The 13,032-nt window shown below is 41.9% G+C and overlaps 2 protein-coding genes and 1 non-coding gene across 4 annotated transcripts in view; 1 reads left to right on the plus strand and 2 right to left on the minus strand.

Annotated features, from left to right (window-relative positions):
- Positions 1–919: 919 nt before the first annotated feature.
- LOC494726 (uncharacterized) lies at positions 920–8,250 on the minus strand. Of its 2 annotated transcripts, none has more exon segments than NM_001094565.1 (4): positions 920–1,735; positions 2,922–3,078; positions 4,754–5,017; positions 8,239–8,250. In NM_001094565.1, coding segments are annotated over 3 exon segments (555 nt in total). In that variant the 5' UTR covers positions 5,013–5,017; positions 8,239–8,250; the 3' UTR covers positions 920–1,596.
- A 3,078-nt stretch (positions 8,251–11,328) lies between these two features.
- Positions 11,329–11,410, minus strand: trnas-gcu. The gene has a single exon. It is a non-coding gene; the product is annotated as a tRNA-Ser (tRNA).
- A 227-nt stretch (positions 11,411–11,637) lies between these two features.
- LOC108700584 (kinetochore scaffold 1) overlaps positions 11,638–13,032 on the plus strand; it is a 47,985-nt gene continuing 46,590 nt past the window's right edge. The window contains exon 1 of the mRNA XM_041574354.1: positions 11,638–11,794. The gene's annotated coding sequence lies outside the window, so the exon portion shown is untranslated. The remainder of the gene's footprint in view (positions 11,795–13,032) is intronic.

Here is a 13,032-nt window from a genome sequence, read left to right on the forward strand (position 1 = left end):
GGCGCTAGCGTTAATTCGCCTATTACGCTAGCGATGCTTAATTTGCATACGGCGCCAAATTGAATTTGAAATGGAAGTATTGTAGCAGCACTACACAAGCCTGGCAAACCTTCAAAACATCAAATAAAATTTTTATTTTGCCCTACACATGTGCCCACTGTATAGTTAAGGTGCCATGAGTTAGGAAATGTAGGGGGGAAGGAGGGGAGCCCCAAAAAAATTATCGATCTTTTTCAGCCTATCACCCATAAAAAAGAATAAACGCCAGCGTTTTTTGGGTTGGGACTTAGAAAAATTTGTAACTTTTTTTGAAGCAATCCCTATCTACTCTATTGTTCTTCGCCTGGTCTGAGGTGGCGAAGGAAGTCTGGCGTAAAAGGTAGCATTCAGAAAAATGCGCACGTTAGTGAATTTGCGTAGTTACGTCCGTTGTGCAAATTCGCCAGACGTAAGGGTGCGAAGTAACACTAGCGATTTTACGCCAGCGTCCGTTAGTGAATCAGCGAATTAACGAAAATGGCGAATTCACGCTAGTGTTAGGCGCTTCGTCGTTAAGTAAATTTGCCCCAGTCTAGTGAGGGCTGGCCCAAAACCCACAGATTTGCCCATGGATCATGCGGCTGGGCCTGCATTTCCACATCCTTTGGCAGGTTTGGGCTCCACTCTTCCTTCCACCCACAGTCATACTACGCCCCACTTCCTCCTCCAGCAGTCAGTATTTATAGGCTCATGTCTACATTGTCCTGCGCCATCAGAGAAGGGTGGGGCATGATTCTATAAATACCAATGCCTCACCAGGTTAGTGTCTAGTAGAATCGACCTTGCCTAGCACTGTGTTACTTTAACGTTAGTCATATTGATTCTATGTCATTGGCATGAAAAGGGTTAACAGAAAATAAAAGAAAGAAAACACATTAGGTACATTATGTCTTTTATTTTACATGGATAGTTGGGGTTTGAAATCAGAGTCTCCTGGCAAGAAGGTTGGGCCTCCGATCTAAGGGGAAGAAATTATGTAAATAAGGGATGTCCACCCTGCAACCTTTTTAACAACAACTCTTGACATCCCTGACTGCTCTGTACCTTATATATACTGTGCCATAACTGTAACCATCAAACATAAACATGACCCTGACAATAGAGGGACAGCAGATATCAAACCATTTCCAGGATACGTTGAGTGCAAGGGTATAAAAATCAACGTTTGGAAGGATATGGGGGTTCAGTTACAAAAGTTCTCATTAGGTTTTAATTCCCTTTATGGTGATTTTTTACATTTTAAAAAATCATGTGCAAATGAACCAACTAACATTCATATGTAGTGAGACACATGAGTTGATAGAGGGGGTGAGATAAGGAAACTGTACATGACTGGAGACACGGGTGTTTTGGGGCCCATGTGCTTGTAGTTACACTACGGTACAGTAGGCAGAACAAGTTGCCTATAGATGGCTCTTCATACAGTATGTAAGGACTCTGCACATGAGGTATGAGCCTGTCACTAGTGCAAGTCTCCTGAGTTGCTGATGGTGCTTCTTTTCCCCACTTATTTCTCCCAAAAAATGCAACACAGGCCAATATTTGATTTGCAGGATCTTATTTTTCTGCAGATGCAGAGTCCTGATCATTTTCTGCTTTCTCTGTTAGAGATTCTGCTGGAATAAGATGTTGCACTTCCTCTGTGTTTATGGCAACCTTCTCTGGCTGCAGCCACCTTCTCAGATGTTCCAGTGAGCTGAAAATGTGAGCAGTGAAGAACAAATTCAATAGGTGCTTTTGGGTAAATGACTTTTTTGCTTCCTCGTCGTCCTGTTTGACTAACCTGGCACCAGTAACATTATATTTTAATACAGTTAGATTCTACTAACAAGAACTACCTACATGAGTCATTTGCTACCAGACACAAGTACTAAAGCACTATTGGGTGCAAAAGTGCTTAAAGGAGAAGGAAAGGTTAAAAACTAAGTACGCCTTATCAGAAAGGTCCATCTAAATATACCAGTACACCCCTAAAGTAATGTTGCTCTGAGTCCCTGTCAAAATAAACACAGCATTTCTTTCCTTCTATTGTGTACACATGGGCTTCTGTATCAGACTTCCTGCCTTCAGCTTAAACCTCATTGCCCTGGGCAAGAGCATGCTCAGTTTGCTCCCCCTCCCCCCCCCTCCCTTCTCTGCTGTAATCTGAGCCCAGAGCAGGGAGAGACTCAGGCAGGAAGTGATGTCACACCATGTTAATACTGCAGCTGCTATCCTAAACAAACAGAGAGTTTCTAGAGCTTTTTACTCAGGTAGGGTAAAACATTCTACAGAATAAATATGGCATTCTAGCTTGCACTATTGCAGCTAATCTATTGGCAATAAAATGCCTCCATAGCTTTCCTTCGTAAAAATAAAATTTTTAGTATAGAAGAAAAAAAAAACACAAGGACAAATTCAACTTTTAAATCGCTAAGTCATTATTAAGAAATAACTTACCGAAACTCCGCTTGCGCTCTTCTTCAGAAAACGCAACACATCGACGATCCATCGTGCGACGCTCGATTTCTCCTCCCTGCCTTCTATAGGAGATAGCCAGGGAGGAGAAATCGAGCGCCGCACGATGGATCGTTGCCGTTTCTGAAGAGGAACGCATGCAGAGAATCGGAAAGTAATTTCTTAATAAAAGCTTTGCGAATTAAAAGTTTAAACTGTCTTTGTGGGTTTTTTTCGTTAAAAAGAAACATATTTTAAAAAAAAAAAATTAAAAAATTATGTTACTGGTCCAAAAGTGCTTCATCAAAAAACACAAAAGGTTTTGGGTTGTGGCTGTGTCCTGCACCCAGTGCTGGATCAGAAATCTGACAATAGGTGCAAAAGGCAGTACCAGTGGGCACAGGACAGCCCTGTCCAAACCACCTGCCATAAGAGCAATTTAATACCTGGAATCCACTTCACAGTCTTCCACATATGGTTCAGGTTCCAAATTCTCCTGCAGAAATCTGTCCCATGATTCTTTCTTAGCCTGTCCAAGTGAGTGCAGCATTTCTTTGGACGTCATTTCTCGAGAGTGGCCTTTAATCTTCTGCAGCTTTCGTTCTAAACTCCAACAACGACAAAGACATTAGTAAAAGGTATTTTTAAGACTATGGGGTACATTTACCAAAAGTCGAGTAGAATCAGGTTTATAAAATATATTTCAAATTAAACAAGAAATCTAAATTGTTATTTTTTTTTTGCATTAAAACATAAATACCCGTTATAAACTTGTTTAATAATCTAAGCCAGTGATCCCAACCAGTAGCTCGTGAGCAACATGTTGCTCTCCAACCCCTTGGATGTTGCTCCAGTGGCCTCAAAGCAGGAGCTTATTTTGAATTTCAGGCTTGGAGGCAAGTTTGGTTGATAAAACAGATGTACTGCCAAACAGAGCCTCAATGTAGGTTTGACAATTCCACATAGGGGCTACCAAATGGCCAATCACAGCACTTATTTGGCACCCCAAGAACATTTTTCATGCTTGTGTTGCTCCCCAACTCCTTTTACTTCTGAATGTTGCCCATGGGTTCAAAAGGTTGGGGATCCCTGATCTAAGCTGTCAATAAATTACTTTCACTTTCCATTCTGCACATCCTAGGTGTCACTGCACTCCTTACATTTCCCATCTCTCCTCACTGTCTAATGCCAGGGCATGGACATCAGGTCCCCCATTCTGGCACATAAACAAGATTTTGGCATGATGCAAAGCTTTCCTTAGTAACAGTGTCCACAAAATGGCAGCTCCCTGCTTTATTTTATTTTTACTTTACAAACATCATAAAATAGGATTTGAAATTATTTTGTAAGGTGACAGGTCCCCTTTAAAGCTAATGCACGCCAATCAAGTTTCCCCTTGATTATATGATTGATTTGCTGAGCAATGTCATGAGGTTTCTTCCATCGTGCTCAATCTTAGTAACCCATTTGGTCTATCTCTTAAAGGATACTGTCGCAGGAAGACATGTTTTTTTTCTCAAAACACACATATTAACTGATGTGTTTTGAAAGAAACATGTCTTCCCCACGACAGTATCTCTTTAAAGGAGAAGGAAAGGTTAAAACTAAGTAAGCCTTATCAGAAAGGTCCATCTAAATATACCATTAAACCCCCAAAGTAATGTTGCTCTGAGTCCCCTGTCAAAAGAAACACAGCATTTCTTTCCTTCTATTGTGTACTCATGGGCTTCTGTATCAGACTTCCTGCCTTCATCTTAAACCTCATTGCCCTGGGCAAGAGCATGCTCAGTTTGCTCCTCTCCCCCCACCCCCCTCCCTTCTCTACTGTAATCTGAGCCCAGAGCAGGGAGAGACTCAGGCAGGAAGTGATGTCTCACCATGTTTATACTGCAGCTCCTATCCTAAAAAAACAGAGAGTTTCTAGAGCTTTTTACTCAGGTATGGTAAAACACTCTACAGAATAAATATAGCATTCTAGCTTGCACTATTGCAGCTAATCTATTGGCAATAAAATGCCTCTGTAGCTTTCCTTCTCCTTTAAGGAACCAATAGGTTTAAATAAACAGTAAACCAATCTGTTTCTTACTGGGAACAAGGCCCAGGCTGGGATTAAAAATTTGTCTTGACACTTCAAGTACACAGAGGCCACCAAAACTCCCTGTACAGGCCCAATAAATAGTGAGAGTCTATAGCCCCTCTGGCATTTGCCAGAATCCAGATTGCCAGCCTGGGCCTGCAGGGTAAGCACATTGTTTACAATATAAAGCTGCGCACAAACCTAGGGAAGCAAGATAAACCTCAGAGTCTTGTAATGGGGCCCAAGGCTTCTGGTTAGGGCAGAGGCAATCAATTTCCATCTCATTGCAATCTTGCAATTCCCTATCAGTATTTCCCTCAGGAGGACTGCACAGGAACGAGTCAGAAAAAGCCTCTGTGACATGCGAAGTTTGGGCTCCAGTAGGACATGGACAAATCTCCGCCCAAATGTCCTGTCCAGACAAAGATCCATTGCACTCTATATTGTCAATCATCTTCATTTGCTCTGTGAAATCAAATATGGGGAAACCATTAATACATTACTATGACAAAATGATGATGTACTCTGTGCTGGACATACAAAGTGAAAATGCAGAGACTTTAAGTGGCAGATTTATCAAAGCGTGAGATCAGAATGCACCACAATCACTCCCTTTCTATTCATTTCTATGGCATTTTTAAAAGCATATTTATCAAATGGTGAACTCAACTGATAAATACGATTTTAAAATATCTCATAGGAACCAATAGAAAGTCAGTGAGTTTTATTGTGGTGAATTCTAATCTCCCACTTTGATAAATCTGCCCCTATGGGTAGTTTATCTCACGTACATTTTTATTAAATAAAACAAAGAAAATCAGTGGAAGTGCTGTATAACTCAGAGTTGCAATACTGCTTGCCTTAGCCAAGTCCCTTAAAACTGACAAGTGATCACCTTTACCTGGTGCAGACAGTTGGTACTACAGACATGGAAAAGGCTAGGGCCACATGGGGGCCGAAAAATAGCTAGTCAATAACTGCTGTCTGATTTCAGCCCTACCACTATCTTTTCTGCAATGAATCAGCTTGCCGCAAGCAGACTTAAAATGCAAAGACTTGCAGTTCTTTGCCAAAATTGGCCAAGTCTGTTTGCACTGAGCTGATTCAATGCGGAGTCAATATGGAGGCTACTGCCCACAGCAGGTCTGAAATCAGCCAGATGATTTCAACTAGCTGATTTTGGCCTCCATGAGGCCCTAGCTATTAGCTAAGCTAAAGCAAGCAACATGGGAGCTTCCACTCATGCGTATACATCCCAATGGTACAGGCCGTTTGTGATTCATTGCTTAGTCTGTTTGTGATGTCATGAATGAAGCCCTGACCTTGCAAACGTGTCTGTTCCCCTGCAAAAATGGCTGTTCTTTTGTGGTTCTTTCAAAGGAAGCAATGAAATATTGCATTTATATCCACAAATGTAAAAGATCCGACAGATGATGTAAAAAGTAACAACAGTTTGTTATGGGGACATCCAGGGGCGATCCTGGCCCCTCTGCCGCCTGAGGCAGCAGCAGTTGCTGCTGCCCCCCCTCCCCCGGAAATTTGCTCTAAAAGTACCAAGAATAGCATTTTTGCTGCCCCTGGTACCTAGCGGGGTGCTGCCACCTGAGGCAACAGCCTCAACTCGCCTCATTGGTGAAGCACCCCTGGGGACATGTTCCCAGGGCAACCCACTCCTTCATAGGAGAGGTTGGAAGGAGAAATTTAACATGACAGTTATGCTTTTTCACTGACCCTCTTGTGCCAAGAGTCTTTATTAGATGGTAATTGAACTGCTATAGCCAGGAAGGGTCAGGGGGGACAAGAGTCCCGGGCCCGGGCATGAAGGGGGGCCTGGCAGTGCAGCATTTTTGAACGAGCCGGCCCCCCTCGAGAATGCTGAAGCTTTGTGGCCATTTTTGAAGTCCTGAACAGCCGAAATGCGGAAGTGGCGAAAAGCCGAAGCCCCGAAGCGGCAAAAAGACCTGAAGCCACGAAAATAGCTGAAGCCGAACTCCCGAAGCGGCGAAAAGACCCAAGAAAACAGCCGAAATTGAAGTCCTGAAGTGGCAAAAAGACCCAAAGTCACGAAAGGAGGCGAAGTTGAAGTCCTGAAGCCATGAGTTCAATTCTACTGAACACCAATTTGTGTTGTTTTTTTTATCCCCTGGCCACCAAAGTATTATTTTAATATTGTATAGGCCCCTGCCACCAATGATTTTTTTAAAAAAAAATTTAACTTGTAAGCGTAGCCCTGGTGCCAATGTTTTTTGTTTTTTTTTTAAAAAATATTCTTTGGGGCCCCAATTTTTTTTTTGTAAGGGGGGCCCTGCCACGAATGCTTTTTTTAAAAAAAAACTTTTATGGGGACCCTGGCGCCAATGTTTTTTTTTTTTAACTTATAAGGGGGCCCTGACCATCAATAGGTTTTTATAACTTGTGTGTGGGGTGGTTACTTTTTTAGCGCTGATGTCTGTGTGGTCTTTTAACTGTGATGTGGAGTGGGCGGGATCTGGGGTGGGGCTTGGGCGCCAGAGTGGGTGGGGCCCAGGGGGCCCGGTGATTTCTAATGGGGGCCCTGGCTATAGCAGAAACATGGGAATGACCGCTAAATTGTGCTCCTGAAATGTTCCCTGCAGCCAGTTCCATGTATTTCCTAGTTGTGCACATCACCGCACAATCCTTTCTGACTCCTACCACACCTCTGAACCAGCCGGTAACTCCAGGCTTCCCTTCAAACTCTGCCTCAATAGGTGCAGTGCACTTGCATCTAAGGGATCGGATGCAGACGTCACTGCCATGGAAAATACCAGAAATTAAGTGCAATTATGTCTGATTTGCAATAAAGTGCGCACACAGTTGCATTCATTTTGCCAAATCAATTGTGTCAGACGCAATATCCCCTCACAAACATAATTAACGCTAGAATTCTGGGGGGAAAACACGGCGATTGCGCTCGAAATGGCACTTTTCTTTTTCTGCACTTGCGGATGTAAATGACCACTTCTGAGTGCTCAGGTTGGGAAGAGAAAGGACTTGGATGCAGTAAATTCAGAGGAGTGTAAGCAGTAAGGGGCATAACTACAATGGAAGCAGCCCAGGAGGTATAGAGGCCCCATGAGGCCCTAAATAATGAGCGATTTCAACATATATTGGTAAAAAAGGGACAACCAGGGGCGTAACTAAAGAGGAAGCAGACCCTGCGGCTGCAGGAGGTCTAGGGGCCCATAAGGCCCTAATTAATGAGCAATTTTAATATTAGTAAAACAGGACAACCTCTAATTATTTTGCTGTGGGGCCCAGTAACATCTATTTACGCCACTGGGACAGACTAATTTATTTAGGGGGGGGGGCATGCATTATGATGTGACTCTTGACAGTTTTGCCAGAAGTTTTCCGCAGTCTCAAAGCTGCAGAGAGTTACAGGGTAACAACAGCTGTAACTGGAGATGCCTATAATGCAAGCACGTGACATATATTTCCTTTGCACAACACCACCAGTCCCCCCCTGCAATACAACATGACGTGCTAGGATTATCAAGCCACAGCTGAATCCCCTTGGCAATATGTAACACACTAGAAACATATTCACCGCAGTTATCATGAAGGAGAGCACAATTAACCCGGTTAATCACAGGCACAGTCCCGCAGCCCGACCCAATTCCGTCTTTGTATTTATAATACAGAATCACAACACAAGCCCTACTTACCAAGCAGTTCTCTACACAACAGCTGGAATGATTTCCGCCCTTTAGTGGGTGTGTCCAAGTTTCGTCGAATCAACGCCGAGCCCGCCCAATAAGTTGAGTCGCAGCGAGCTGATTCGCTTTCCCGTGCAACTCAGCCGCCAATAACTATAAAGGAGGCGTCGTCACCGCCCTTTTGCCATGGCAACTGACTAAGGCTGTGGTTTATAGCACGGCGGTCGCGAAATTAAATGCGGTTGTTGAGATGAGTAGAAAAGCAGAGCTCGTGTGTGGCGCAGGGCTGGTTAGTGAGACGCAAAACGTGTTGCCTTATCAAGTTCGCCTTGCAGTTTAGGACTCTGTAGTTGACGCAGTGGCTAGTTGAAGGATTTTAAAAAACCCAGCAAATTAATTTTTTGGGGCATTAAAAAAAAGTCTAAGCATATCACATACCTCCCAATATTTTGGAAATAGAAAGAGGGACAAAAAAGGTATTATGGCAAAAAAAAACAACAAAATTTGAACACGCCTGTTTTTGTGGCCACACCCCCTAATTCCCATGTTCATTTTACACAATTTGGCAGGTTATGAAAGTTTGAACATATTTCTGTGTTTTTTTCCACAGTTATTACAGTTTTGCTAATGAAGATAAATTGCCCTTTAAGCTGTTAGTCTAACTTCTCCCAAGAGACATTTTTATCTTAATTGTTACAATTACTTATTTGCTTAGCTCAAAATTGTTACAAAAGTATCTTATCTGCTGCTGTGGCTGTTCTGGGCTCTCTGCCAAAAGCCAATTAAGTTAGAAACTTTGTTTCTTTTTCTGGCTGTTCAGTGCAGAGAAAAACGGGCCTTTCCAGTTCAAACAAGGGACTGCAGGTTGAGCTGTCAAAAGAGGGACTGTCCCTCCGAAGTCGCCTGAAATTTCCTCGTGAGGCAATTAAGGGCGACTTCGGAAAACAAAGTGATCTGTGTGCCTGCCCCCAGGCGATTTTGATTTTAGCAGGCAAAAGGCAGGGGAAGGCATATAGTGGAGATTAGTCGCCGCGAAGAAGAGGAGATTTGTCGCCTGGCGACTCACCCCCCCCCCGAATCTGCCCATGTGGCAAGACCCTAAAAACGGGACAGTTGGGAGGCACGCAGATTCATCTCAACAACCGCATTGAATTTATCAACGGTCGTATTACACCGCAACCGTAGTCAGTTGCCATCAGGGTTGCCAGGTCTAATTTTCAAAACCAGCCCAAAACTAGACAAGAGTCGCTTCAAAAGTAGCCCAAAAATAGCACAATACACGCAGTGAAAAAAGTCTAAAAAATAAATGAATATAAGTGAAAATACGCCTTTTTTCAAATTTTCACAAAATTTTACCATGAAGCAAAATGGGACAGATTCACCGGTGTTGTAACTACAGAGGGGGGCCCAGGAGGTAAAGGGGCCCCATAAGGCCCTTATACATATACAATTTCAATAAATATTGGTTGGTGGCCAGCAGATTTTTGCCCCAAAATTGTCTTCAATGGAGGAAAGTTAACGGGAAACGCAAGACGGGAATGCAGAGCACAAAATCTGGCAACTCCTGATTTCTACACAAGTCAGTTCCATTGCATGCTGGGTATTGTAGTCTTACATTCAACAAAACTACATTACCCAACATGCATTGGGAGGCGCAGGCTTGGCACATTAGGGCAAGAAAAGACTTTGACTGGTTTCTAAAGCACAAATCAGCCAAAGGCCCATAAAGTAGCCCAAATCAATACATTGGCTAGTTTGTACCTAGAAAACCCGCTTGGGTCCAAACAACTCCAAATTGATTGTAGGAGGTCCCCATAGGCTAAAGCACCAATTAGGCAGGTTTTAGATGGCGAATAGTCAAATTCTTAAAGGGGCCATACATGATAAATTTTGAATTTTTTTTAAACTCGAATCTAATTTGGACTATTCCCTAGTCGAATTACACTGAAATAAACTCAAAATTTGCATTTAAAAAATATGAATTTTCAATATGACCCTTGATAAATCTGCCCCTAAGGCTACATTCTAAATCCACTTGTTAAAGGGTTAGTTCACATTTAGTTAACTTGTTAGTATGTTTTAGACTTTTCAGTTGGCTTTCATTATTTATCTTTAATAGTTTTTTTTTTTTTAATTATTTGCCTTTTTCTTCTGACTCTTTTCAGCTTTTAAAAGGGGGTCACTGACCCCATTTAAAAAAAACAAAACAAATGCTCTGTAAGGCTACAAATGTGTTAGTACTACTTGTTATTAGTCATCTTTCTATTCAGGCCTCTCCTATTTAAATTGTATTCAAATCAATGCATGGTTGCTAGGGTAAAATGGACCATAGCAACCAGATTGCCGACACTGCAAACTGAAGTGCTGCTGGATAAAAATAACTCAAAAATCACACATAATAGAAAAGACTAAAATTATCATACTTCAGGGTTGAATTTCGAATTTAAAAAAGTTCGAAATTCTAATTCAAAAAGACCAACTGAAATGTTTTTGAAAAAAACGAAGGTTTTTTTGACAGAATAGGTCAGTTTCCGTTCGAATTTGAATTGCACGAATCGAAGTAATAGCACATTCAAATCGTAAGATTCGAAGTATTTAAAAAAAAAAAAAACCTTTGATTTTTCAAAGTCCACCAATTGACTCCAGATAGGTTCTAGGAGGTCCCCCATAGGCTAAAACAGCAATTCACCAGGTTTTAGATGGTGAATGGTCGAAGTCGAATTTTTAAAGAGACAGTACATGATAAATTTCGAAATTCGAATTTTTTTTTTCATATTCGAATCGAATTTGGACTATTTCCTCGTCGAAGTACACAAAAAAGTATTTTGAAATTCGATTTTTTTTTTTCCATTCGATTTGATAAATCTGCTCCTAAAAATTAACCCTTTTTTAATTCAATTTGCACAGTAAATGGACTGCAGTCACCAAACTGCATCCTGAGACAAATAAACAGCAGCTGCACTCTCACTGAACACACATTAAAATGATAGAGAGCCCTTTTGTATTTGCGCCATGATAATTGTGCCAGCGTTTGTATATTTCCTATTTCTTTACAATAACTGCACTTATAAATTTACATTTCCAAAAATGCAAACATCACGACGAGGATGGGATTCGAACCCACGCGTGCAGAGCACAATGGATTAGCAGTCCATCGCCTTAACCACTCGGCCACCTCGTCAGAGATGAGAATTTCGACGTTGAGCTTTACCAAATATCGTGTTATGTTGTGAGAACGGCTTCATATAAGATAATCTTTTTGTACGGTGTCCGTAAGGGCCCACACAATGCGCCTAATCACATTATTTCACTAATATAAAGGCTTTTATATCTCCCAAGCCGAATCTAACCATAACGCCTCAGCCAACAGCGCTATTCTTTATCCAATGACGGAGAAGAGGCGGGGTTGCGAGTTTAGCCAATCGGCGCGCTGTATCTAGCGCGACGCAGAGGATTCTTCTGGTGGCGGTTAAATTTAAAATCATGGCTATCGGTTCTAGTGACTAGCCGTTGTTTAAACGGAGACTGGATCCCGGAAGGAACGAGCGCGGAGAGGCTTTGTGAGGTGAGGGGGTTTTCGGATACGTAGCGAAATCCTGCGGCTATAAAATAGTAAAGTCGGAGAAGGCGCCTGTGTAATAACAAACGAGTGGCACGTACACTCCGAGCATCGCTCTCTCCTGACGTGCACACTGCAGCCGTCACAAGAGCGGCCCACTGGAATCCTTGCGGGGGTGGTAGAATTCACAGATATCCCCTGTCCCTGGCACAATGATTATAATTGGCAGCAAATTCTATGTAGCATCATAGAAACGAACACCGGTGTAGGACTTGCCCAAATAGTAATAGTTCAAGCCATAAATATATGTGTGCAAGTGGTACAATCGGGAGGGAATTGCTGAGAAGGGCAGAAGGTGGGCAGCTTCCATTTTAGTCATTGGCATTCCTCTACAGCTATATATATATATATATATATATATATATATATATATATATATATATATATATATATATATATATATTAATATCTGCCTCTGAAATTCTCTTTCAGCTGCACCTCTGCTATACAATGTAGCCTGCTTTAGGAATCCACATATACACAATACAATTCTTTTTTTTTTTACTACAGACCCATTAAAATGGCACCAGTGTGGGAGCCTAGAGCTCTAACACTATTATTGCTATAGAGGTGGCCCACTTAAAAAAATGGGAACACCAAAAGTCTTTTAAAGCGATATAATTATAATTTATTGTGCTACACTGGTGCTTCAGAAACTCTACAACAGTTTATATAAAAAAGCTGCTGTGTAGCCATGGGGGCAGCCATTCAAGCACAGGATACACAGTAGATAACAGATAAGTACTACTATAGTTTATATTAACAAGCTGCTGTGTAGTCATGGGGGCAGCCATTCAAGCACAGGATACACAGTAGATAACAGATAAGTACTACTATAGTTTATATAAACAAGCTGCTGTGTAGCCAATGGCGCAGCCATTCAAGCAGAGGATACACAGTAGATAACAGATAAGTACTACTATAGTTTATATAAACAAGCTGCTGTGTAGCCATGGGAGCAGCCATTCAAGCACAGGATACACAGTAGATAACAGATAAGTACTACTATAGTTTATATAAACAAGCTGCTGTGTAGCCATGGGGGAAGCCATTCAAGCACAGGATACACAGTAGATAACGGATAAGTATTACTTTAGTTTATATAAACAAGCTGCTGTATAGCCATGGGGGCAGCCATTCAAGCACAGGATACACAGTAGATAACAGATAAGTACTACTATAGT

The sequence above is a fragment of the Xenopus laevis genome, chromosome 8S (genome assembly GCF_017654675.1).
Source record: "Xenopus laevis strain J_2021 chromosome 8S, Xenopus_laevis_v10.1, whole genome shotgun sequence".
NCBI lineage: Eukaryota > Metazoa > Chordata > Amphibia > Anura > Pipidae > Xenopus > Xenopus laevis.

What these genes read in the sequence shown, in the direction of transcription:
- LOC494726 (XM_041574281.1), bottom strand. Translation starts at nt 5,012, where the DNA reads ATGAAGATGATTGACAATATAGAGTGCAATGGATCTTTGTCTGGACAG. An exon ending in GGTTTATCTTGCTTCCCTAG is followed by an intron (nt 3,079 to 4,753) that starts GTTTGTGCGCAG and finishes GTTGGAGTTTAG; the next exon opens with AACGAAAGCTGCAGAAGATT. An exon ending in GACTGTGAAGTGGATTCCAG is followed by an intron (nt 1,736 to 2,921) that starts GTATTAAATTGC and finishes TCACATTTTCAG; the next exon opens with CTCACTGGAACATCTGAGAA.